Source organism: Cajanus cajan, chromosome 7 (genome assembly GCF_000230855.2).
Source record: "Cajanus cajan strain Asha chromosome 7, NIPB_CcT2T_4, whole genome shotgun sequence".
NCBI lineage: Eukaryota > Viridiplantae > Streptophyta > Magnoliopsida > Fabales > Fabaceae > Cajanus > Cajanus cajan.
In genome coordinates this window covers 53,729,755-53,755,220 of record NC_138523.1, presented here as the reverse complement: position 1 = coordinate 53,755,220, position 25,466 = coordinate 53,729,755, and the positions used below count along the sequence as shown (strand labels likewise).

Sequence of the window (25,466 nt, the reverse complement as noted above, 5' to 3'; positions counted from 1 at the left end):
CAACAGAGCAGCCATACTCGAGCAAGCGCTGGCCTCGGACGTGTTGGCCGTTCCAAAACGAGCTTCTACCCCCCCAGGGCCGACACAACAAAATCTTGCCGCTACCACCGCAATCGAGGGCATTCGACAGAAGAATGTGCGGCTTTAAAAGACAAGATCGAAGACCTAATCAAACAGGGCCAGCTACAGGGTTTCATCGACCGACCGCACACAACTCGGCACGCCGACCGGTCAAGACGGCACGACCCTGAGCAAAGGAGAATGGAACCACGTCCGTATAGAGAACAGAGCCGGTCCAGAGAAAGACGAGATGTCGAACCCTCGTCACAGCCTCGGCGAGTCATCAATACCATTGCAGGTGGATTTGCTGGTGGTGGCTCATCTTCCTCATCCCAACGGAGGCATCTACGGGCCGTTCGGCATGTTCACGCCGTTGAAACAGTCCGTCGGCAATTACCTACTATCACCTTTACCGAAGCCGATTTCAAAGGCATTGATCCGGAGCAAGATGACCCAATGGTAATCAGTGTAGAAATCCATAACTGCATTGTGCGTAAAACGTTGGTAGATCAGGGAAGCTCGGCAGATATCTTGTACTGGAACACGTTCAAACAGTTGGGTATTCCAGAATCCGAATTAGTCCCCTACAACGAGCCACTGGTGGGGTTCTCTGGTGAGCGAGTGAAGACAAAGGGGTATATCAAGCTGTCCACACGGTTCGGATTTGATGAAGCTGATCACCGCGATATCCCAGTCAAGTACGTAGTGGTGCACGCCAACACATCTTATAATATTCTGCTAGGACGACCGTCCTTGAATCGGCTCGGAGCCATTGTCTCCACTCCTCATCTGGCCATGAAGTTCCCGGCTGAGTCCGGACGAATCGTCACCATACACGCTGACCAAAAAACGGCGCGCGAATGTTATTTTAGTAGCTTAAGGTTGCTGAGAATGGAGGAGCCAACCGAACCGAGAAGGGTGCACTCGGTTTCGCAGTAGTCGGCCATCGACCTCGATCCACGAATCGATCAGGAGGAGAGGGTAGAGCCCATTGAAGACAAACAACCCTTCCAAGTAGGAACGGCACAATCCCAAGTTACTTACTTGGGAACCTATTTAACCGAAGGGGAGCGCCTAGCCATTCAGCGTGTGGTCCTCGAGAATAGAGACTTGTTCGCCTGGCACCCATCTGATATGCCTGGCATTGACCCCAATTTCCTGTGCCACAAGCTCTCCGTTAGCAAAGAGGCTAGGACGATTGCTCAACGGCGCCGGAAAACGGGGGAAGAAAGAAAAACCGCCATCGAAGCAGAGGTGACCAAGTTGCTAGACGCTCAGTTTATCCGAGAGGTGCACTACACGACTTGGCTGGCTAACGTGGTCATGGTTAGAAAGTCAAATGGGAAATGGCGTATGTGCACCGATTATACCAATTTAAATAAAGCTTGCCCAAAAGACGCCTACCCACTCCCGAACATCGATCGGCTCGTCGATGGGGCATCCGGCCACAAATTCTTGTCTTTTCTGGATGCTTACTCGGGATACAACCAGATCCGGATGCACCCCCAAGACGAAGAAAAAACGGCATTCATCACCGAAACAGCCAATTACTGTTACCGGGTGATGCCGTTCGGATTAAAAAATGCCGGGGCCACATATCAACGTTTGATGAATAAAATCTTCCACAACCAGATCGGCCGAAGCATGGAAGTATATGTTGATGATATGGTGGTAAAATCAAGTGATGAATCGGCACATACGCATGACTTGGCCGAAGTGTTTCACGCGCTTCGCCAACATCAGATGAGACTCAACCCCGACAAGTGCGTATTCGGGGTCTCAGGCGGCAAGTTCTTAGGGTTTATGTTGTCCAGTCGCGGCATTGAAGCAAATCCTGACAAGTGCCAAGCCATTCTAAGCATGAAAAGCCCAAGTACCCTGAAAGAAGTTCAGAAGTTGGCAGGCCGGCTCACTTCGCTCTCCCGCTTTCTTCCTTGCCTAGCTGAGATAGCTAGACCCATCCTCCTCCTGCTCAAGAAGACCGAGCGATTCCAGTGGACCCAGGAGTGTGAAACATCATTCCAACATTTCAAGCAGCGCCTTAGTACACCCCCGGTCCTTTCCAAACCAGTTGCCAACATTGACATGATTATATACTTAGCGGTTTTCGACAGCTCAATTAGCGCTGCGCTAATACAAGAAAACCGAGAAGAGCAACAACTAGTGTATTTCATCAGTCGGACTTTGCAGGAGGCCGAACGACGATACCAGTTAATTGAAAAGGTAGCCTTAGGACTCATCTACACTGCTCGTCGACTGAGACAATACTTTCATAGCCACAAGATAATTGTTCGGACCGATTGTCCAGTGGCAAAAGTATTAAGAAAACCAGAGATTGCCGGCCGAATGATGGCATGGTCGGTCGAGTTGTCAGAGTTCGATTTGTCCTTTGAGCCGAGAGGTCCAATCAAGTCGCAGCACTTGGCTGATTTTGTTAACGAGCTTACCCCTTCGGGGTGTTTTGAAGACGAATCATGGACCTTGCATGTCGATGGGTCTTCTAACGCCCAAGGCAGCGGAGCAGGAGTGATACTGGCTAGTCCCTCAGGCGTCACAATTGAGCAGTCTCTCCGGTTCGGTTTTCGTGCCTCCAATAACCAAGCGGAATACGAGGCCCTACTAGCTGGGATGCGGTTGGCAACCGAGATGGATGTGAAGCGAGTCATATGCTGGACCGACTCAAAGATAGTGGCCGAGCAGGTCAATGATAATTTCCAAGTTAAAGATGCGAACTTATTACAATACTATCATCTATTCCAAAAATTGAAGGATGAATTCAGTGAGGTTCAGGTTCGCCATGTTTTGCGTAGCAATAATGAACGAGCGGATCAGTTAGCTCGGCTCGCCAGCAGCCGGAAGCCGGGACAGCTGCGCACCACTATTCATCTTGAAGTTCCCTCCCCAAGCGTAACAACCGAGTGCATGGCAATAGATGAATCACCCTCATGGACCACACCCATTCGGAACTATATCACTAACGGCGCAGTACCAGCCGACCCGATGGAAGCTAAGAAGTTGCGAACACAGGCGGCTCGGTACTCCATGATAGCCGAGGACCTCTACAGACGGGGGTTCTCCACCCCGCTGCTCAAATGCATAGATAGTCACCAAGCAGATTACGTGATGAGGGAAGTCCATGAGGGTATTTGTGGCTCCCATTCCGGAGGACGAACCTTAGCAGCTAAAGTCTTGCGGGCCGGTTATTATTGGCCAACTCTGAAGGGGGACTGCGCCGACTTTGTCAAAAAATGTGTTCAGTGCCAAAAATACGGGAACCTCATCCATGCTTCAGCTGCTGAACTGCATAGCATCAGCTCTCCATGGCCGTTTACTTTATGGGGCATTGATGTACTCGGCCCATTTCCGGTGGCGAAGGGACAAGTTAAGTTTCTCCTCGTAGCTGTCGATTACTTCACAAAGTGGATTGAGGCCGAGCCGCTTGCCTGCATCTCCGCCGCTAATGTCCAGAAATTTGTCTGGAAGAACATAGTTACCCGTTTCGGCATCCCATATGCCATCATCTCGGATAACGGCTTACAATTCGCGGACAAAAAGTTCAACTCTTTCCTTGAAAACCTTGGCATCCGGCATAGGTTTACATCAGTTGAACACCCCCAGTCGAACGGCCAGGCCGAAGCGGCCAATAAGGTTATCCTCACCGAATTAAAGAAACGGCTCGGTTCGGCAAAAGGGGCATGGGCCGAAGAGTTGCCAGAGGTCCTTTGGGCGTATCGATGTACACCACAATCAACAACAAAAGAGACACCCTTTCGCCTGACTTACGGCGCAGACGCCATGATCCCGGTTGAAGTCGGAGAGCCATCATTCCGAAGACAGCACTTCCATGAGGAGTCCAACAATGCTTCGCTCCGAGCCGAGCTTGATGTCCTCGATGAAGCACGGGAAAAAGCACAGATTGTGGCCGAGGCATGTAAACAACGCATGACACGCCGTTTCAATTCAAGTGTTAAGCCGAGAACATTTCACGAAGGTAATCTTGTATGGAGAGCAACCGGGTCAGCCATACGCAACTCTTCAGAAGGGAAGCTATCAGCCAACTGGGACGGCCCTTTCCGGATACGGCATGTCCTCAACAATGGAGCGTACAAGTTAGAAGAGTTGTCCGGCAAGGTCGTTCCTCGGACATGGAACTCTACGCACTTGAAGACTTACTATAGCTAGTTGTCTATTTTCACAAACTTGTAAGCGTTGTAAGGGTGCACTCTTTTCCTTGAACCGGTCTTTTTCCCTCTTAAAAAATAGTGAAAAGAGGTTTTGGCCGGCAAGGTTTTTAACGAGGCATCCATTTATCAATAACAACACGATTCAATCACTCATGCTTTAATTAAATTATTCAAGTCTTCCCTCCCGAGACGTCTCTCGGCCAAGGATGTGGCTTTAATTAATTATTCAAGTCTTCCCTCCCGAGACGTCTCTCGGCCAAGGATGTGGCTTTAATTAATTATTCAAGTCTTCCCTCCCGAGATGTCTCTCGGCCAAGGATGTGGCTTTAATTAATTATTCAAGTCTTCCCTCCCGAGACGTCTCTCGGCCAAGGATGTGGCTTTAATTAATTATTCAAGTCTTCCCTCCCGAGATGTCTCTCGGCCAAGGATGTGGCTTTAATTAAATTATTCAAGTCTTCCCTCCCGAGATGTCTCTCGGCCAAGGATGTGGCTTTAATTAAATTATTCAAGTCTTCCCTCCCGAGACGTCTCTCGGCCAAGGATGTGGCTTTAATTAATTATTCAAGTCTTCCCTCCCGAGATGTCTCTCGGCCAAGGATGTGGCTTTAATTAAATTATTCAAGTCTTCCCTCCCGAGATGTCTCTCGGCCAAGGATGTGGCTTTAATTAAATTATTCAAGTCTTCCCTCCCGAGACGTCTCTCGGCCAAGGATGTGGCTTTAATTAATTATTCAAGTCTTCCTTCCCGAGATATCTCTCGACCAAGGAGACGGCTCACGCAAATTAAGTTGTTAATCACCACAAGAGTTCACGCCAGTTATAACATAAAGGACGGAGAAATTTCATTAAAAAAAGAAAGGTACATTATCAATAGGCGCTATCGGCCCCATAATACAAAAGAAACATTTAAGACGCTACTTCTGCCTCCCCCTGAACTGGACCATCCTCAGGTGCAGCCTCCTCGTTCAGAGTCTCCTCTTCGTTTGGCCCAACTGGCCGAGCCGGAGCCTCCTCGTCGGCTTCCTGATCAGGTGGAATGGAGGTCATATCCACCAACTTCCCTTGGAAAAAATCTTTTGTCATGTCCAGGTGGAAGTCAGGGGGAAAGTCACCGAAGTAGCAAGCCTGCCGAGCAGCTTGAGCAAAACCGGCCTGATGCTGACTGAGAACCTTGGCGCGCGCCTTCTCCTGATAAGCACCAAAGGCAGCCTTTTCAGCATCCAGCTCCTTGCTCAGAGCTGTCACCTTATCAGTCTCGCCCTTCAGAGCAAGTTCGAGACGCTGTACCTTTAAGGCCAAGTCATCAGCGGTTCTTCCTCGGCGATCCATCTCGGACTGATACTTGCTACTAGCCGTCTGGGCGTCGGTCAAAGCAGCCAGTGTCTCTTGAAGAGACTTCTCCTGCTCAGCTAGCTGTTTGCGCAACTCATCCGCCTCACCGTTCGGCTGCATGACAATACTCTGTGCCATGGCCACAGCGCGCACTTGGAACTCACAAAAGAAGCTCGATTTCTGCGCCGAACTCATTCGGCTCAGCAGCCCCTGCCCTACCTCGGAGGTCAGGTCTTGACTCAGGAAATCCTGAGCGTTAACATTGCCAGCCAAGAAACTTGGTGCCGACAAGCTTTCGGGAACAGGGGGGCTAACCACTCGGCGCTGTTTTGCCCGGCGACTCTCCTCCTCGGCCCTAGAGTCAGGCCTTCTTTTTTCAGGTTGGGGCCGGGTGGTCTTCTTCGGCCGAGACGTGGGTCCGACCCCACTACCTTGACCAGCTGGTTGATTCACGCGCGCGGCCGGCGCAGGCCTATTCGCGGTGTTCGACGCAAGTTGGTTCCGAAGCAAGTTGCGGATATCCAAATCGTCATGAGCCGCCATTATACCTGCACATCATTAGTCAAAATCAATGATAACACTTGAATTCAAACAAGTAGGAAAAGTACTATACCGATCAATTCTTCGACCACATCGGCCGAATCAAACAATCGGACAAGAGGACGGCATGGTAAGGGCCGAGGCAACTTGTTTAACAAATCAAGACTTCCTCTCTCCTCTGGGGACATGCGTGACTTGGAAACCGTGTCATACTTGCGCGGCTTCCGGGTCCAGTAGAAGGGAAATAGTGGATTTCCCTCAGCGTCAAAGAAATACTTATTCCCTGGTTCCGGCCGAATCATCACCTTCATAAATCCCACTTTAAATTTTTTGTAGGAGGTGGTGAAAGGTTGTAGTAGACAATCACTGTGGCGAATCAAAGACAGCCACTTGGCCTTCCTCGTCGGCCGAGAAGTATAGAAGTGCAGAAATAGATGTGGAGTAGGAGAAAGACCGAGACCCAGACACAAATGCCTGAACCCTTGCATAGCGGCCCAGGTGTTCGGGTGAAGTTGACTCGGCGCCACATTCAAAAGCCGAAGTATACCCATAAAGTAATCGTCAAATGGGAGAGATATCTTCAAATCCCGGAACATATAATCGTACACATAGAAAAAGGGGTATTTAGAAGTCCCCTGACTCAAATAAACAAAATCAGGATTGGACACCCCGTCGCCTCGGCATGGTTGAAAGAAGATGGCCGAAGGCTCCTCATCTTCAGGAAAGTCCAAAAACTTCACGGCCGATACAAAATCCACCAGAGATTTTTTACTTGTATACCGAGAGTATACACTACCAACCTCACCGTGCACCCACGAATATCCGGGAGTTGATATTGGAGGGAACACTCTTGATGATTCTCCACCCCGACTAGGTTGCTCATCGGAATCTACAGCCGATGCCGACTCATTCCCGCTTTGCGACCGACCGGACCCCGAAGCCGACTCTGTGGAATCGTCCCTATTTGAAGCTGAAGCCGACGCTACCTCCTGGTGCGGCGTCGTCCTTAACCTAGATACCTCTTCGTCCCCAGAGGAGTCAACATGAACAATGTCCAGGTTAGCCATTACGTACCTGATGATTGAACTTGACCAATTGCTGTTGAGTACTCAAAACGCTCTCAGATATCTTCGGCTCGGAGCAGCTAGTAAGTTTGCGTGTGGCAATCCTTCCTCCTACACACCTATTTATAGGCGTTCTTAATAGGCAACTGAAGAGACACCCCCTCGTGCCTACCGTTGGATCATTTAGATCCAACGGTCTAGGGCGCGCAACTCTTCATATCCCACCATAACTTCCCGCGTACGCCATCAAATACCCAACGGTTACAACTCTTCATATCCCACCATAACTCCCCGCGTACGCCATCAAATACCCAACGGTTACAACTCTTCATATCCCACCATCAGTTGTAACCCTTAGCTTCTTCTTCACGACACCGACTGAAAAATTCTCTTTTTATTTCATTAACCTTTCGCGTCACTTCGTTCCTCAAAGGCTGGGGGGCTTGTGTACCGGAGAGACCGTATCGGTCACGTGGGCCAACACGTGCCATTTCGTCAGACACCCATGCATAGCCACGAACAAGCATCACTGTCAACGTCGGCTCGGCATGAGGCCGAGAACCGACATCAGTCTGGTTAATGCAAATATGGACCATCATCATTCATCTAGTCGGCTCGGTCAGGTACCGTTCCGACATAGAACATACCGGAAGTATACAGGCTGCCGTATACGGACTAGACGGTTCGGTCATTTGCCGTTCCGACTAGTATTGATTAGCCGGCTCGGCCTCTTGCCGAAGGGTTAAGCAAGTCATAACAAGTAATCACAATCAAGAAAGGTAAGTACATGATTAAAGCCTAAACGACCAATTAGTACCGTATTACCTAATTTGGTAAATATCTGAGAGGGCCCATCACGCTCAGGCCCATGTCAGATGCTATAAATAGGTCACACGTAACAAGGTATGTCACTGTTCATTCATTACCCTAGAAAATCGTGCCCACACTGACTTAAGCATCGGAGTATCTTTTGCAGGTACCTCCCCCTCCGAAGAATCTACCTAAAGCTCTCGTTCGGTCCTCATATTCCCCTGAAGATTACGAGTGTACCCTCAGGCAGGTACAACTTCCCTTAGATGTAGAGTTAGATTTGGTATTTTAATCTTCTATTTTCATGTGTGTTGAAATAATATTTGATCAGTAAAAATCACGTTCCACAAATATAAATTTATTTTTACTTGTTAGCTTTAAAATATTGCATAAATTAAATTCATGAAAAAAAATAACATAGAGGTCTTTTATTTTGTTTTATTTATCCTTAAATTTTGTATTTCTTGATTGTTACAATTTGACTATGATTCCTTCATCAAAAATCCTATATTTCTAATGTTCAAGTAGAACAACACATACTCCATATTTGTTGCTCTAATACTTATAGTGTATTTAGATTATAAGTTTTAAACATTTAGGGGATTTGAAAAATTTAAATTTGAATTATTTTGATTTCAATTTTTATCATTTTTTAAATATTTTATTTAGATAAATTAATTCAAATTTCTTAAATTTTAAATTTTAAATTTAGACATATTAATCTGATTTCTATTATGGGTAAAATTGATTTTAAATATATATATATATATATATATATATATATATATATATATATTGAGATTTTAAGATTAAATTTTATTTACAGTCAAAAAAAGATTTAATTTTATAAAAATAAATATTGACCAATTTTTTAAATGTTAAATAGTTTTTAAAATTAATATTAAATAATATTTCATAAAAAAATATTTTTAAATATTTAATAATTAAAAATTTATTGATATTTTTTATGTTAACTTTGAAAGAGAAGTAAAAAAGGTAGGAGAAAAAACAAAAAAGAAAAAAGGAGAAAAAACAAAATAGAAAGAGGGAGAGATGAAGAGAAAAAGAGAAATAAGAGAGAGAGAGAAGAGAGAAGAGAGAAGAGAGAGATAGAAGAAATAAAATAGATAAAAATTAGAGAGAGAAGAAAGAAAAGAAATTGGGAGACAAAGAGAGAGAGACATAAAAGGGAGAGAGGGGATGGAGATAGAAAATAGAGTATAAGATATGGAAGAAGAAAAAAAAAAGAAACAAAAGAAAACATGAGAAAGAAAATATATATGTGGGGTAAGAGAGAAAAACATATATAAAAAAAATTAAAATTTGAAATTCTATTATTTTAAAAATTTTCGTAAATATTTAGATTTTAAATTTTTATAAATTCTCTATTCAATCTAAACATTTCATTTCAAAGCACTTAAAATATATTTTTTTAAAAAGTCTCTATTTAAATTCCCTACCAATCACGCCGTTAAGTTTATTCATGATCTGGAAATGACCAAACATAAAATAGTTAATACTTTGTCACCAAATTAAAAAAAAACAAGAATAAGGAGAAATTACAACGGAGAAAAACATTCTACCCTCTTTGATTATTAATAATAGAATAATTAAATATATAAATAATAAGGACACATAATAAGAATAGATCAAATAAGAATACTTTCAATTTTTAAAGACTTGCATTAATATTTTAGCATGATCCAAATTAATACAGTGTAATTATTATGTGTATTATATATACCAAAATACTAATTAAAAAAATGTTATTTTTGAGATAGAAAAATATTAAAATTATCTGTGTATTATATATTAAAATATTAATTAAAAAAGTGTCATTTTTAAGATGTTATTACAGTTTTTTTCCTTTTATCCTTGTAAAAAAGAAGAAGAAAGAAATAGTGGTCCATGATTGAATTGAGCACCATCAACTATCAAGAACCCAAACACCTTATCTATCTAAGCATTACCATGCTCTTACTAAATGGTCACCAAATATATATACTCTTATCTTCTTTTGGGCTGAGAGGATTCCCTCTTGAGGAGCTATTATGGCTGCCTTAAGCTGCCAGTTTCACTCCACCAACTTGTTCAATTCTCAGAATGCCAAAAGCAGGAGCAAACGTTTCATTTCTTGCTCAGCGCAGCCTACACAAAGCAATATTAAGGTCTAAGCCTGAAATTAAATGCATTTTCAAAGTTCAACTCTTTAATTCCACCAAGTGCTTCCATTGCAATATACCCTTTGTGGAACAGGTTGTGATTAATGGAGCAACCAAGGAAATTGGAAGAGCAGCAGTGATGGCAGTGACTAAGGCCAGAGGAATGGAAGTAGCGGGAGCTGTGGATAATGGCCATATTGGGGAAGATATTGGAAAGGTTTTTCTTTTTTTGTCTTTGGTGTTATACTGTCATTGGCCAGACCAACTTACTTCTTCAGACTGTTTTTAAATATTTTTTTAAGATTGTTTTCAATTCTTCTAGGTGTGTGGCTTGGAAGAGCCCCTTGAAATACCCATAATAAATGACCTTACTATGATTTTGGGCTCTATATCTCAGGTAATACAAAGCAACAACATACTTGGTACTTTTTTTTTCCTTCTTTAATCTGTTCTGTCTTTATTTGAATTAAGTTTTGAATGGCAATTTGCAGTCCAAAGCAACAGGAGTTGTAGTTGATTTCACTGACCCTTCCTCAGTATATGACAACGTAAAACAGGTTTGATTTCTGGCTAGCTAGAAACTTCATTAGATGGACAAATATGTTTGCATTATTTTTGTAAATTGTTAACTAAACGGTTCTTGGGTAAGACTAAGAGCAATGCTAGAAGTTTAACATCGGCAATTATAAATTATTTGTGTTCAGAAAACTGTGTATCTTCTGTTCATTAACTAACCTCCGGAGTTACAGTTGTGATGTTAGACTTTGTATTTTGATACTAATTTCACATGTGCCACGTGTTGAACATCGACTTATTCTCTTCATTAGGCAACAGCATTTGGCATGAAAAGTGTAGTTTACGTGCCCCGAATCAAATTAGACACAGTAGCTGCATTATCTGCATTCTGCGAGAAGGCCAGCATGGTGAGCACGGGGTGAGACTTATAAGAAAAATACAATGTTTACTTTAAATTATTTCTGTTCTCTTTTCTATTATTTGGTCTGTTTAGTTATTTCACTGTCCATATTTGAATAGCAAATGTGGTAACTTTAATTAGTCTAAAGTCTAAACTTGCTAGTACTAAGCCATCTGTTCTTTTATGGCATATGATTAACTTTGATGTCAGGGTGTCTTGGTTGCACCAACCCTTTCCATAGGATCAATATTATTGCAACAAGCCGCGATTTCAGCTTCTTTCCATTACAGCAACGTCGAAATTGTGGAATCCAGGGCTAACGCAAATGTGAGAATTCTTTTTATGTTAATTGTTTATCAATGTTTTTATGTTTAGGCAACCTAGTTGACATGATTGATGTAATTATCATCACTAAGATATAAAAGGGAAACTAAGAGGGCCAAGACAAGGCAATCCACAAAAAAGAAGTCTCAAGAGAGTGCAAGTATTTCACTTTACGTTTTTCAATCGCAGGTATATAAAATAATGTGTTAAAATACATTTGACTTCTATTTAAGAACTATTGTAATCATATTTAAGGATGCATGCTCCATCAACCAAAATAATAATAAAAAGGAGATATATGCTTGGTAGGAGCAGAAGTTCTAGGGGAAAATTTATGAAAAAGCAAAGTACAATAATACACCGAGATTTATTATATCTGAATTGATTCCCACCTCTCATTTTTATCTGCCTTCACTGTTTTAGATATCACATTATTAACAGTTAAAAGGAACATTAAGATAACAAGGTGAAATGTTGATCCAAATGGACGCGTGTGAAATATCAGTAAACTGAATTGACCTTAGTGAACAGGAGCTTCCATCAGCAGATGCAAACCAAATTGCCAACAATCTCTCCAACCTGGGTCAAATCTATAACAGAGAAGATCCTTCGACAGATGTCTTGGTAAGGACAAAAACAACTATGTTTAGCCTTTAAATGGCTAGTGAGATATATATCTCTAACTGGGTACATTTATTTGTGACACTAGGCAAGGGGTCAAGTCCTAGGAGATGGAATTCGTGTACACAGCATGGTCCTTCCAGGACTTCCTTCCAGCACAACAGTTCATTTCTCAGGTCCAGGAGAGGTAAGTCCTGTGAACTAATCTGGTTCTATCTTTGCTGGGAAGCATTGATTTTCATCATCAAGTCAATGGTTGCAGGTTTACTCTATCAAGCATGATATCACAGATGTACAATGTCTCATGCCAGGCTTGCTATTAGCCATTAGAAAAGTAGTGCGCCTCAAGGTAGCCAATCACGTCAAGTCTCATATTAGTCTTTTTATGTCATTCTGCTTCAATTTTTTTTCATTGCCTCTTAATAATCCTTGCAGAATTTGGTATATGGCTTGGAGAAGTTTATATGAAATGACTCCACCTCTTCAATCTTCTTGCCAACAACTTTTCAGCTTGGTTGAACTCGGGGGATCTTCCATTCCAGCATGTTGATCAACATCGTATACAAAGGTTTGAAAAGAAAACATAACCTCCCCAAATTGCTTTCTAGCGGCCCAATTATTCAATCACATAATTTGGATGACCTTTTTAAAAGTGTTTTGTTTATCTAATCAGAATTCAGATCTCATGATTACATTTTGTGTCTACACGGTGTACGTAGAATTAGTAGTTCAAACAGGAAATAATTGATAAATGGACTGTATATATAAACTAGCGGCCCAATAATTGATAAATTGGGATATTATTAGTAAGATTAATGTAAAATTTACACAATCAATCAATTACAAATTATACTAAATACATTTTTTAAATAATTATTAAAAGTTAATACTTTTATCATATATAGCCATCTATAATTGAATCACGGTATAAAAAATATTTATTTTATTAATGCATTCTAATTACAACAAAAGCATCATAACAAAAGCAAGGAACTCTCTAATCTCTATAGACTATAACTGCGTGAGTTAGCACTTTTATTTCACACTGGTCACTCCTACACTACACGTAATTTGCAAATGAACACTCAAACCCACCTAAAAACGAGGGCTACTTGAGTACTTTCTAATAATACCAAACTTGTGTTAAAAAAAAAAAAAAAAAAACAATTCCTTTTTCTTTTTTCTCTTCTTATAATTAAACTGTGCAAAGTGAAAGAATTAGCTAACGTTGTTTGAGTCTTTCTCTAAACTCCTTTGGGCAAATTATGGCACTATCTACGCAGAGGCCACCCTTGGTGTGAGTGCAATCAATTTGGGCCAAGGAAAACTTGATGTTTATAAGCTCATTGGGCTTTTCAATCACGAAATCTCCTACATGGTAGTAGACCCACTCCCCAGGCCTACTCAAGTAACACTCTGAGAGCGAACGCTGGCCGTCTGATGTGGAGAGTTGGAATCGGACGGGCTTGATGTCCCAGCCATGGACTTGATCAGCGTTGCACACGCGCCGGCCCAATCTCTTGGAGGCCTTGCCCAATTGGAGTCTGAAAACTAAGCTGTATCTCCCCACAGGGAATTCAAACTCTAGCTCCCCCACCACTTCAACCCACCACATTTGTTGAAGATATGCAACACTATTGAACCTGCAGGTGTAATTACCATATTCATAATTTTAATATAATTTCCACTATATGAACAAAGATTTATAAAATTTATTAACTCAATCATAGTTTTTATCTTTGATAAAATTGTTAATAAGCTTTTAGAATTAGACGTGGCAACTCTTTGTACATAAATTTGTGAGAATAATGTATGGAAGTAATTATTATTTTTTACTTTATTTATATGTTCATTCATTCTTAAGATCGAAACAAATATTCCAATGTTTATCACAACAGAATCAAAATGACGCGTAAAAGCTATGAAATTATGAGTTGGATCGGAGTTAAAAAGATCACATGTTAGATTGAGTATCTTTACAAAGATATTTTTGAATAGGTGACAAAATATGGTATTTTTTATACCTTTCAACAAATAAATTGAATAGATCCCAATAAAGGTAGGAATAACCATTTTATGAATCGCATATTACAACTTTGGGAGAGGTTCTTATGTCATGAAAAATGCGCATAATGATAAAAGCATGCATATATCCCAAGCTTTAGTATTAATCAATGACGGAAAGCAACTACAGGCAATAAATAAATAAATGTTCAAAATAAAGCTTTTGTTGTAAGCAATGCAACTAATGACAAATAGAATACGACCTTGCTTCTCTGCTTTAGACACAATAGATATAATTTAACATCACTTTCCCCTAAACACAAGTCCTTTTCAGCAATTTGGATAGTATTTTTCTTAGGCAGATTGCTTGCACTGTTGTTTCTTTTCTTTAGTTACCTATATATTAACGGTTGAGAAAGAAAGAATAATCTGCCAGAATACGGCGAAGCCAATGGCATTTCTCATCAGCTTTGAAAATCAATGTCCACTCTTTAAGAAATTCCTAGCTTAAATTAAACATAAGGTACAAGCTTTCGTCCTAATTTATCATTTGTACAACTAACACTACTACATTTTGCTTATTTAACAATATTTATCTTTTTATATTTATTAAAATATTATTATAGATTGAGTAAATAGATTATTTTGCAACATTTTTTTTAAATATTATTACAGATAGAATAATATTTTTTTATCTCTATTAATTTTTATTATTGGTTTTAAAGTTAAAGTCTTACATCAAGAAAAAAAAATGTCACATAAATAGCACACTTCTTCAATTTCAAATTGTTTTCTAAAATTAAAGTCTCACATGCAGTAAATAAAGAATATGTATAATTATAAAGTTATAATTAAGATAAATGAATTTTGATGTGATATAAATTTAATGATGACTAATTAAAAATATTTTCCACCTTAAAAAATTTGTAAGAAACTAGAAGTCATAAAGTATAATTGAAATAATATCTATATTAAAATTAATTATTATTTTATAAAATTAAATAAAACTTAATAACATTATTAAAATGTAACAAAAATATCACTTTAATAATATTTAAAAAATATTACCTAATTATATAAAAATGTTATTAAAAATCTTCAATAATATTCACTATATACATTTGATAATATTTAAAAAAATAATAATAACATTTATGTGTTATTTGTAAATATTTTTCTAATATGGTCAAAAGCCTCTTTGTTTTAGTGTATAATAATGGGAATTTTTTAGTATGGGTAATTTATTTGACAGTGTGGGCGCCTCCAAAGTCCAAACGTTGTTCAACTCGACAAGCGTTTTCGGTTTCTTCTTTCATTTTTATTTTGGCTAAATGTCTTCAAAACCTTTTACATTATAAATAATGATTAATTTGGAGTTTTTTTTTTCATCAAATAATTTAATGATGATTTTATACATTGAACGCGTTTGGATTTAAAATTGTAATATATATGTCAAATTGCACCTTCCTTCGGTAAATATTAAACAAAAGTAGAATTTTTTCAGGGAATTTTTCTTTTGAAAATGAGTTGACATTGTTATAGATTTTAAGTGATTCGTATTACCTAGACTTATTGAACTATTTAAAAACTTCTGCTATTTTTAAAATATATTGTTCTTTTCATTTGATATTGTGTCGTACCCAAATCTTGAAAATGTCTTCCATTTGTTTCGTAGAAGTTACTGATAAATAGTTTTTCTGTCTTAAAGAATTGTTTTAATTAAGAATTTCCTGTAATGTGATATATTCTTCGATATATTCTTTTTTTTATTATTTGCTCAAAAACGACTTTACATCTTATGATAAGTTTTCTCCTCTTTAATAAAAAAAAAGTCTTATCAATGAGTTATTTACTCAAACTCTTTAATACAATTCTTTTCATCTTTTATATATACATAGAGAAGAGATTAGTGTATTTTATAAGCAAGTCTACATAAACTTATTTCATTCAACAACTCATGTTGTACATCAAATTTTAACAATCCAATCTTTGAATTTAAATTTCTTAATGTATAGATCAAATCTGTAAATTTTTTAAAAAAATTAAAAATTATTTGATACTTCGTTTCATTAATTCAAATCAATGTATAAAATAATTTTATGATTATCCGTTAATTTGAATTAATGAAATAAAGTATTAAATGATTTTCAAATTTTTTAAAAATTTGCAAACTTAATGTATGCATTAAGAACTTTAAATTCAACAGTTAAATCGTTGAAATTTGATGTAGAACATGAGTTAGACTTACTTCTAGAGTAAACGAATCAATTCTTATATCATATATATATATATATATATATATATATAATTTTATATTTTTAATATGATAAATACTTAAATATTTTGTATTTATTTCTCTAATATATAATTTTATATTTTTAATATGATAAATACTTAAATATTTTGTATTTATTTCTCTAATAACATATCTATTAAACAATTTTCAACCTCCTATATAAGAAACAAATGTTTTAATAAAATTTTTACAAATAAAAAACCAGAAAAATCTGGAAACAAATACTTTTCAACGAGCTAATAATTAATTTTCTGTAAACACAAGCAAGTCTAGGGAAAAGCAGACAATTGAAATGGTACGTGCAGGAGTGAGGACACACGATTTGACCAGAAACATTTCAAAACCCTGGACCTCAATCAGCTTCAACATAAAAACAAGATCCAACGGAAGAGAGAGAGAGGAGGGGGGGAAAATGAAAGAAGATACAAATGTAAAAGTCAAAGAAACATCAAATTAAAATATCTATCCATCCCTCACCTGGATTCTTCGGTTGGAATATAGTTCCAGTATCTCCTGTCCTCTATTCCTGTTATCTTCAAGGACTTGGATGACATGAACAAACAAACTTGTCCACTACATTTGTCCAACCAAACTTCCTACAACAACCCCAACAATTAATGGAACAAATAAAAAAAAAATTTAACTAAGGAAAACTCAAAAAATAATAACAGATCGATCTATACATCATAAGATTATTAATTAATTAAGATGGAGTAGATAATTAATGAATCAACTTACTTTGGTGGCACCATCAAAACGATTGGGTAGGCAAAGTTTGGCATAAATCTCTTTCTTAGTCATAGTAGCAATATTTTCTTCACCAATAACTTTTTTAGCAAGAAACTTGTAACTTGGTGGCAACTTGGATTCCCAGAGAAAATCAGCTGAGGAAGCTCGGTGAAAGGCCCTATTGACGGTGGCCAATTTGCATATATCTGGTGGATCAAGATTCATGAACAAGGAGGAGATGCAACTCTCAGGGATATCACCAAGACCAGGTCTTGATGATGAACAAATAGACCCTTCTTCATTTTCTAATATATTAGTTGAAGAAACACTAGCCCCCATCACACAAGGGAAAATAAATATATAATAATATATACTTAGTTTGAAGAAATGAGTGAGAGAGTGTTTATAGGTAAAGAAGGAGAAGATAAAGTAAGTGGGAGATTGAAGGAGAAAACGATGAGGGAGAAGAAGGTGCTTCCATCTTGTTGGATTATGGAGACTACCAATGGCACCATTTGGTTTTTGCTTTTAAAATGGTGCGCGCGTGTGAGAGAAAAGGCATAAAGTGAAATTCTTTTATGTCGCTTAAATCTTCAAAGTTCCATGTTGATGTTATAAAAAAATAAAAGTAAAAAATCTTCAAAATTCCAATTAAAAATGGAATTTCTAATTGCGGGGACGTGGACAGAGTGTGCATGGACATTGTTGGGGACCACTTTTTTTGTATCATAACGTTCTTTCATCACACGTGGGGATTACGCGCCAATACATTACTTCCACGTCGACTCTTGATCTTTTTAACACTTGAGCATATTTTTAATACTACTGTGTGTTTTTTTTATAATATTTTTAATATCAAATATCGCATCATAACTCTTCAATTCCACTAATTCACGTGGATACAAATGAAGAATAATCCAAAAAAAAATGTCCAATACCGTACTTTTCATCTGCATATAATATGTCATATCTTTTTTTATATATATTTCAACTTCTATACATTTATTTTTATTTGTTTTTGTTTGCATATCATATGATTCATAATATTTATTTATTCTTCTCTTTTAAAGATGTCTACATTTTTTTTAAGGAAGTGTGTGGCTTGTTTTTGTTAACTAAATAAAGGATAAGCTTTTGTTTCATCCATTTTTTTGAAATATTCAAAACTAAGCAAATTCAAGATTCAACCATGAACCATGTATTATAACCACGCATAAGTTCTTAGTATATATACATAAACTATTTCATATATGCAGAATTATTTCTATTTATTAAATTATTAGTTCTCCTAATAAGGGTAAACATTTTGTGTGGTCGAACGAATATATGTTATTGCGGTGACGAGTAAGCACTATTGCATTGCTGACAAAAACAAATTATTTGAGGGAAAACTAGTAAATAATTTTAGCAATAATTATTTACCAATTAGCTTAAATATATTTTTAATATATCAAATGAATAAATTTTGATATCGGTTTTGTAAAAAAATCTTTATTTTTTATCTTTTAAAATTTTAAATCATTATTTTTTATGTTTATAAAATTTATAATTTTTATTTTGATTTTTATAAAATATTTTTCTTTAATAGTTTCACTCTAAAATTTAAAGTCATTAATTTTAATTCCTTAACAATCATTTTAAGGTTTAATATAATTAACTTGTATTTTCCTAATTTTTTTATTAATGTTTAAATTTAATTATTTGTTTGTACTTCTTTATCTTAATATTTTTTTTATTTGATCACTCATTATATGATTTCTTATAATTGAATGTTACGATATTAAAAAACACTTTCAAATCACCGTTAATTTATAACCTTAAATCATAATACAATTGATTGATTAACTTTTGCAAGGAAATGAGATTTTGATAAAAAGGATTTTAATTTTTACATTTAAGAGTTTAAATAATTTTATTAATCGTTGGATTAACACAAATTAGAATCTAATATTCAATTGCTCGGTATAATCAAATCCCAACTTCATTATTTTTATCAAATCACAACAATTTTTCTTTATAAATAAAAATTCATAAAATTACAACTTTATTATTTACTTTAAACTTAATTTTTTTGAAATTATTGCTACAACTTCTTGATACTCTTTCTAATAATTATCAAATTAAACCTGAGTAAATGTAACGCAAGTCTCTTATATACAAGTACAATACTTCCCCATGTATCTCATAACACTTATACCTTAGAGATAATAATAATAATAATAATAATAATAATAATAATAATAATAATAATAATAATAATAATAGTAATAATAATAATAATAATAAGTTACTAAAATATATCAATTAAGATATAATAGGACATTGATCAAATTCGAATTGATATATTTCTATACTGCAATAAAAATAAAAATTGGATTTATATACTGCAATACAAGAAATATTATTAACAATAACATAAAAAAAATATTATTATAAATATAATATATACAAATATAGATCTATATTTGTCATGTATTTATACATGATTGTAGTGTTAATTTTGAATGAGATCCAATAACATATTTTTTATGGTATTATAATTTATATTTATACTTTTTAATAATATAATATATTATATTTATAATGTAGGTAAAATTAATTTTTAATAATAAATATTATATTATTATATATAAGTAATTAATATGTAGGTAAACACGACATTTAAAAAAATATATATAAGTAATTAATAGAGCTCAAGTATTTTACTATATTATTTAATTCATTACTTGGGGAATTTTGTTGAATCAGCTTTTACCATTACCAAACAGGTTTAAGGCTTCGAAGCTATCATAATTAATGATGTGTTGAACCTTTTTCATCGGAAAAGAATTTTTGTTTCCTCTGCTCGTATGACCGAAAGCAATGAGGGAGACCCCTGCATGGACCGACACAATGTCCGATTCATAGTATTGGGTAATGAATGAATGTTTGGGGTTTGATTACCCTAAACCCTAAAAATTATCTCACATTTGATTACCAACAAAACACTCTCAAGAATAACAGCAACCATATATATGAGAACTGTAACTTATATAAATTTGAACTTAGCATTCTTCGCCCCGTTTTCTCTCCTTAATTTCCATCGCAGCCTGGAACCTTCTTTTTTTCCCTGACTAACAAAAATATTTCTTTTGATGCAGTGGTTGGCGATGTTGAAACCCATTTAATAATATTGGATCAAAGATATTGAAGCATGATCTATTTCTCCTGTTTTCTAAAGTCGATTCGACTTACAGGAGATTTTGTTTCTTGTCATATTACAACAAGTTGACGATAATATCCAATGAATGACGTCGATCGTGATGGTAGCTGGCAAATGGAGAATCACGTGGTTTTCTTTTCAAACTAGGGAATATTTAATGAGGCATCAGCACCATGTGTTTTGAGATAATTTTCTTATGTTTATTTGTGGTAATAAAAATATATCACATGAAAATTAACGGACAATGTCACTCGTGATGGGTCCAGCCATAGAAAAATATTGTGGTAGGTGTGATAAGTGTGGTAGGTGAGGTAGGTGTGGTAGGTGTGGCTTAATAATGACCAAGTATCAAATCAATGGTTGTGGTGTTTTCTAGCCACATATATCCAATGGCCATGATGCATTCTTGAAGCCTATATATAGGAGGCTTGAGAGGAGGCTTAATCATCCAAGAGTGAAGCATTTCCACTCATAGAAGAAATAGAGAGAAAGCCTTAGAGAGAGTTTTTCTAAGAGAGAAAAATAGTGAGCCAATTTGTGAGTGTTATCCACAAATTGAGGATACAATATCATTGTATTTTGTATTCCCATTATTTTTATAGTGGAAGATTAAGTGGCCTACTGGTCCCGTGGTTTTTCTTGAGAAAGGTTTTCCACGCTAAAAATTTCTGGTGTGATAATTTTACGTTTCCGCTCAGTGCCCATTTTGAGTTAACAGAGAAGGGAAATTATGATGCCATTTCCCAACAGTGGTATCAGAGCTCTCAGAGCTCTTGAAGACTAAGGTGTCATTCTCATAAGAAAATTCTTAGTATGCTCTGTGGTTGCAGTTTTATCTGATCTTCCACATCAGAAAAGATTATTCTTGTGGTTGGACACTATTCAGCCTGTATAATTCAAGATGGAGAGTACCACCACTCATGATGGAGATATGTTCAAGCTAACTGCTGATAATTTCTCATATTGGAAGCCGATGATGGAAGACCATTTATATTGCAAGGATTTGTATGAGCCAATCACCCAACAAAGTAAGCCAGAGGGGAAGACTGATAAAGACTGGGAGATCCTGAATCGGAAAGTTGTAGCTGTGATCAGAAAGTATATTGATCGAAGTTTGTTCGAGCATGTATCAACTTATACCAATGCGTATGAGTTGTGGACAAAACTTGAATCTTTAATTCAAAAGAAGACACCTAGGAACAAAGCCCACCTTTACAGACGACTTGCAAAGTTGGAGTACATGGACGGTCAAAACATGATCGAACATCTGAATACCTTCAAAGGTCTTGTGAATCAACTGAAGAAAGCAGAAATAAACATAGATGATGAGGTGCAAACTCTTATGCTCTTCAGTTCTCTACCTGAAAGCTGGGACACTTTAATTATCACTCTCAGCAATTCTGCTCCAGAAGGAAAGCTCAGTCTAGATTCTGTAACAGACAGTTTGCTAAATGAAGAATCAAGACGAAGAGAAAGAGGCTTAAACAATCAGTTTGAAGCCAATGTCATTGACAATAGAGGGAGGAGCAAGAATCGTGAAAAAGGAGGACGAGGAAAATCACAAGGTAGATCCAAATCTCGTACAAGAATATGTTGCTATTATTGTGGGAAACCAGGCCATAGGAAGTCTGAGTGCAGATTCTTGAAGAAAGACCAACAGGCTGGAACAGTCCATCCTGACCAAATCGACCCAAGAAAAAAGAAGGAAGATGGAACTACTACTGCAGTAACCTCAGATGATGTATTTCTTGTCGGAGAAGAAAATTATTTGAATATTGCATTTGATGAATGCATTTGGATAATTGACTCAGGAGCATCTTTCCACGTCACACCTCATGAAGAATTCTTCTCATCATATCAAAAAGGAGATTTTGGTATGGTGAAGATGGGAAATCATGTCACAAGTAAAATTGTTGGCATTGGTGAAATAGCTCTAATGACTGAAAATGGAAACAAGCTTATGCTGAAGGAGGTAAGACATGTTCCAGACATGCGATTGAACCTTATCTCAGTAAGTAAGTTAGACGAAGCTGGGATGATAAATCAATTTAGTGCCGACAGATGGAAACTTAGTCGAGGAAGCATGATTGTTGCTCGTGGCAAGAAGGAAGGCTCCTTGTACACTATGCAGGGAAAGATATGTAAGGGAGATATGAATGTTGCTCAAGATGCATCCAAAGAATTATGGCACAGACGGTTAGGCCATATGAGTGAGAAGGGCTTGGAGATTCTCGCAAAAGATCATCTTCCAAATATTAAAGGGCAGCCACTTGAATCCTGTGAAGACTGCCTAGCAGGCAAACAACATAGAGTATCTTTTAGAAGACCAGATGATGCAAGAAGAAGAAAGCATATACTGGATCTTGTTCACTCAGATGTCTGCTCTACATCTGAAAGATCCATTGGCGGTGCTCAATATTTTGTTACCTTCATTGATGATCACTCCAGAAAAGTGTGGGTGTATCCATTAAAGACAAAAGATCAAGTTCTTCAAGCTTTCAAGGAGTTTCATGCTTTAGTTGAACGTGCAACTGGAAGAAAGTTGAAATGTATAAGAACAGATAATGGTGGAGAGTACTTAGGTCCATTCGAGTATTATTGTAAGACTCATGGGATCAGACATGAGAAAGTACCTCCCAAGACTCCTCAGATGAATGGAGTAGCTGAAAGGATGAACAGAACGATTGCAGAGAAAGTCAGAAGTATGCTTTCTCATGCTAAAATTCCCAAGTCATTCTGGGGAGAGGCAATATTAACTGCAGCTGATTTGATTAATTTGTCACCTTCAAGACCGTTAAATGGAGAGATACCAGAAGAAGTATGGTCTGGAAAGAAAGCCTACTATGGTCACCTGAAAGTTTTTGGATGCAGGGCTTTTGTACATATTCCTAAGGATGAAAGAACAAAGTTAGATGCTAAAGTGAAGGAGTGTATATACCTTCGTTCACCAAAAGATGAACTTGGCTTTAGATTGTGGGATCCTGTAAACAAGAAGATTGTTCGAAGCAGAGATGTGATATTCTTTGAGGATCAAACGATCCAAGATATCAAGAAACCTGAGAAGCCAAAGCAAAAGGAGGTTCAAGATTCAAGCCCCATAGTGATAAACAATTCAGGGGGAGAGATTTCTCAAAGAATTGATGAACCTAATCAGACAGAACAGCCTGAGTCAGAACAAAGTCAAACAATGCAAGAAGAACAAATGGAGACTAATCAGGAAGAACAAGAACCTGAAGTTAGAAGATCAATGAGAGTCAGACAACCGTCAAAAAGGTATTTCTCAGATGATTATGTTAATCTTACTGATGAGGGAGAACCTCAAAGCTTTATAGAAGCCATTGAGATGAATGATAAAGAAAAATGGTTGCAAGCAATGGAAGAAGAATTGCAGTCCCTGAAGGAGAATGAAACTTATGAACTAGTGGAGTTGCCACAAGGAAGAAAAGCATTGAAAAATAAGTGGGTGTTCAAGCTCAAGACTGAAGAGAACAACACAAAATCCCGATACAAAGCAAGGATTGTTGTTAAGGGGTGCAACCAGAAAAAGGGAATAGATTTTGAAGAAATCTTCTCACCAGTAGTGAAGATGACATCCATCAGAGCAATTCTCGGCCTAGCTGCGAAGCTAGACTTGGAGATAGAACAACTCGATGTCAAAACTGCATTCTTACATGGAGACTTAGAGGAAGAAATCTATATGGAGCAACCTGAAGGCTTTGCAGAACCAGGCAAAGAACATCTTGTGTGTCGCCTGAAGAAGAGCCTCTATGGTCTGAAGCAAGCTCCAAGGCAATGGTACAAGAAGTTTGATCTTTTTATGGCCCAACATAATTTCAAAAAGACCTCCGCAGACCAGTGTGTGTTTGTGAAGAATTATGAGAATGGTGAGTCCATCATACTATTGTTGTATGTTGATGATATGCTAATTGTTGGAAAGGATAAAACAAAAATAGCTGCTCTCAAGAAGGCATTAAGCAAGTCCTTTGCCATGAAAGATCTGGGCTCAGTGAAGAAAATTCTTGGAATGAAGATAATTAGAGATCGTTCCAAAAGAATGTTGTGGATGTCACAAGAAGACTATATCAAGAAAGTTCTTGAAAGGTTTAATATGCATAACGCCAAATCTGTGCATGTTCCATTACCTGGTCATCTCAAATTGAGTAAGAAGCAATGCCCAGTGAATGAAGAAAAAGAAGAAATGAGCAAGGTTCCCTATTCCTCTGCAGTAGGTAGCCTTATGTATGCAATGGTCTGTACAAGACCAGATATTGCTTATGCTGTAGGAGTTGTGAGCAGATTTCTATCAAATCCAGGAAAGGAGCATTGGAATGCTGTGAAATGGATACTACGATATCTGAAAGGAACTGCCAAAAGTTGTTTGTGTTTTGGCAATGGAAATTTAATGCTCACTGGATATTCAGATGCAGATATGGCTGGAGATGTAGATTCAAGAAAGTCTACATCAGGATACTTGATTACTTTTGCAGGGGGAGCTATTTCTTGGCAATCACGACTACAAAAGTGCATTGCCTTAAGCACCACAGAAGCAGAGTTTATTGCAATCACTGAAGGTTGTAAGGAGATCCTGTGGATGAAGAAATTCCTACAAGAATTAGGACAAGATCAAGAAAGCTATGTTCTCTACTGCGACAGTCAGAGCGCCATACACCTCAGCAAAAACTCGACATTTCATTCAAGGTTGAAACACATCGACGTAAGGTATCACTGGATCCGTGATGTGTTAGAAAGTAAAATGCTCAAGATTGAGAAGATACACACCAAAGACAACGGGGCTGATATGATGACAAAATCTCTACCAAGAGAGAAGATAGAAGTCTGTAAAGAAGTTGCAGGCTTAGCATCAACCCTAAACTAATCCAAGGATAATCCCTTTTTATGACTGGAGGGGGAGAATTGATGGGTCCAGCCATAGAAAAATATTGTGGTAGGTGTGATAAGTGTGGTAGGTGAGGTAGGTGTGGTAGGTGTGGCTTAATAATGACCAAGTATCAAATCAATGGTTGTGGTGTTTTCTAGCCACATATATCCAATGGCCATGATGCATTCTTGAAGCCTATATATAGGAGGCTTGAGAGGAGGCTTAATCATCCAAGAGTGAAGCATTTCCACTCATAGAAGAAATAGAGAGAAAGCCTTAGAGAGAGTTTTTCTAAGAGAGAAAAATAGTGAGCCAATTTGTGAGTGTTATCCACAAATTG

The 25,466-nt window shown here is 37.4% G+C and overlaps 3 protein-coding genes across 4 annotated transcripts; 2 read left to right on the top strand and 1 right to left on the bottom strand.

The window, feature by feature from the left end:
- The first annotated feature begins 261 nt into the window (after nucleotides 1-261).
- On the top strand, nucleotides 262-999 carry LOC145950079 (uncharacterized). Its single transcript, XM_083061008.1, has one exon. The coding sequence runs from the start codon at nucleotides 262-264 to the stop codon at nucleotides 997-999; it is 738 nt and encodes a 245-aa protein (XP_082917134.1).
- An 8,954-nt stretch (nucleotides 1,000-9,953) lies between these two features.
- Nucleotides 9,954-13,856, top strand: CRR1 (Dihydrodipicolinate reductase, bacterial/plant). Of its 2 annotated transcripts, XR_002239534.3 has the most exons (11): nucleotides 9,954-10,161; nucleotides 10,250-10,372; nucleotides 10,478-10,552; nucleotides 10,647-10,712; nucleotides 10,983-11,078; nucleotides 11,282-11,398; nucleotides 11,927-12,019; nucleotides 12,105-12,203; nucleotides 12,279-12,365; nucleotides 12,452-12,584; nucleotides 13,300-13,856. XR_002239534.3 is itself a non-coding variant. In XM_020354572.3 (10 exons), exons 1-10 carry the CDS (start codon nucleotides 10,045-10,047, stop codon nucleotides 12,482-12,484), a joined length of 906 nt encoding a protein of 301 aa, XP_020210161.1. In that variant the 5' UTR covers nucleotides 9,954-10,044; the 3' UTR covers nucleotides 12,485-12,721. The 2 variants fall into 2 exon arrangements, 1 of the variants encoding a protein (XP_020210161.1); XM_020354572.3 differs by lacking the exon at nucleotides 13,300-13,856 and having other exon boundaries at nucleotides 12,452-12,721.
- Nucleotides 12,945-17,630, bottom strand: LOC109795152 (F-box protein PP2-A13). Its single transcript, XM_020354573.3, has 3 exons — nucleotides 17,055-17,630; nucleotides 16,794-16,912; nucleotides 12,945-13,659 (listed from the first exon to the last, which is right to left on the bottom strand). Exons 1-3 carry the CDS (start codon nucleotides 17,382-17,384, stop codon nucleotides 13,239-13,241), a joined length of 870 nt encoding a protein of 289 aa, XP_020210162.1. The 5' UTR covers nucleotides 17,385-17,630; the 3' UTR covers nucleotides 12,945-13,238.
- Nucleotides 17,631-25,466: the final 7,836 nt, after the last annotated feature.

What these genes read in the sequence shown, in the direction of transcription:
- LOC145950079 (XM_083061008.1), top strand. Translation starts at nt 262, where the DNA reads ATGGAACCACGTCCGTATAGAGAACAGAGCCGGTCCAGAGAAAGACGA.
- CRR1 (XM_020354572.3), top strand. Translation starts at nt 10,045, where the DNA reads ATGGCTGCCTTAAGCTGCCAGTTTCACTCCACCAACTTGTTCAATTCT. An exon ending in AATCCAGGGCTAACGCAAAT is followed by an intron (nt 11,399 to 11,926) that starts GTGAGAATTCTT and finishes CTTAGTGAACAG; the next exon opens with GAGCTTCCATCAGCAGATGC. An exon ending in ATTTCTCAGGTCCAGGAGAG is followed by an intron (nt 12,204 to 12,278) that starts GTAAGTCCTGTG and finishes CAATGGTTGCAG; the next exon opens with GTTTACTCTATCAAGCATGA.
- LOC109795152 (XM_020354573.3), bottom strand. Translation starts at nt 17,384, where the DNA reads ATGGGGGCTAGTGTTTCTTCAACTAATATATTAGAAAATGAAGAAGGG. An exon ending in GTTTTGATGGTGCCACCAAA is followed by an intron (nt 16,913 to 17,054) that starts GTAAGTTGATTC and finishes GGGTTGTTGTAG; the next exon opens with GAAGTTTGGTTGGACAAATG. An exon ending in ATTCCAACCGAAGAATCCAG is followed by an intron (nt 13,660 to 16,793) that starts GTGAGGGATGGA and finishes TTACACCTGCAG; the next exon opens with GTTCAATAGTGTTGCATATC.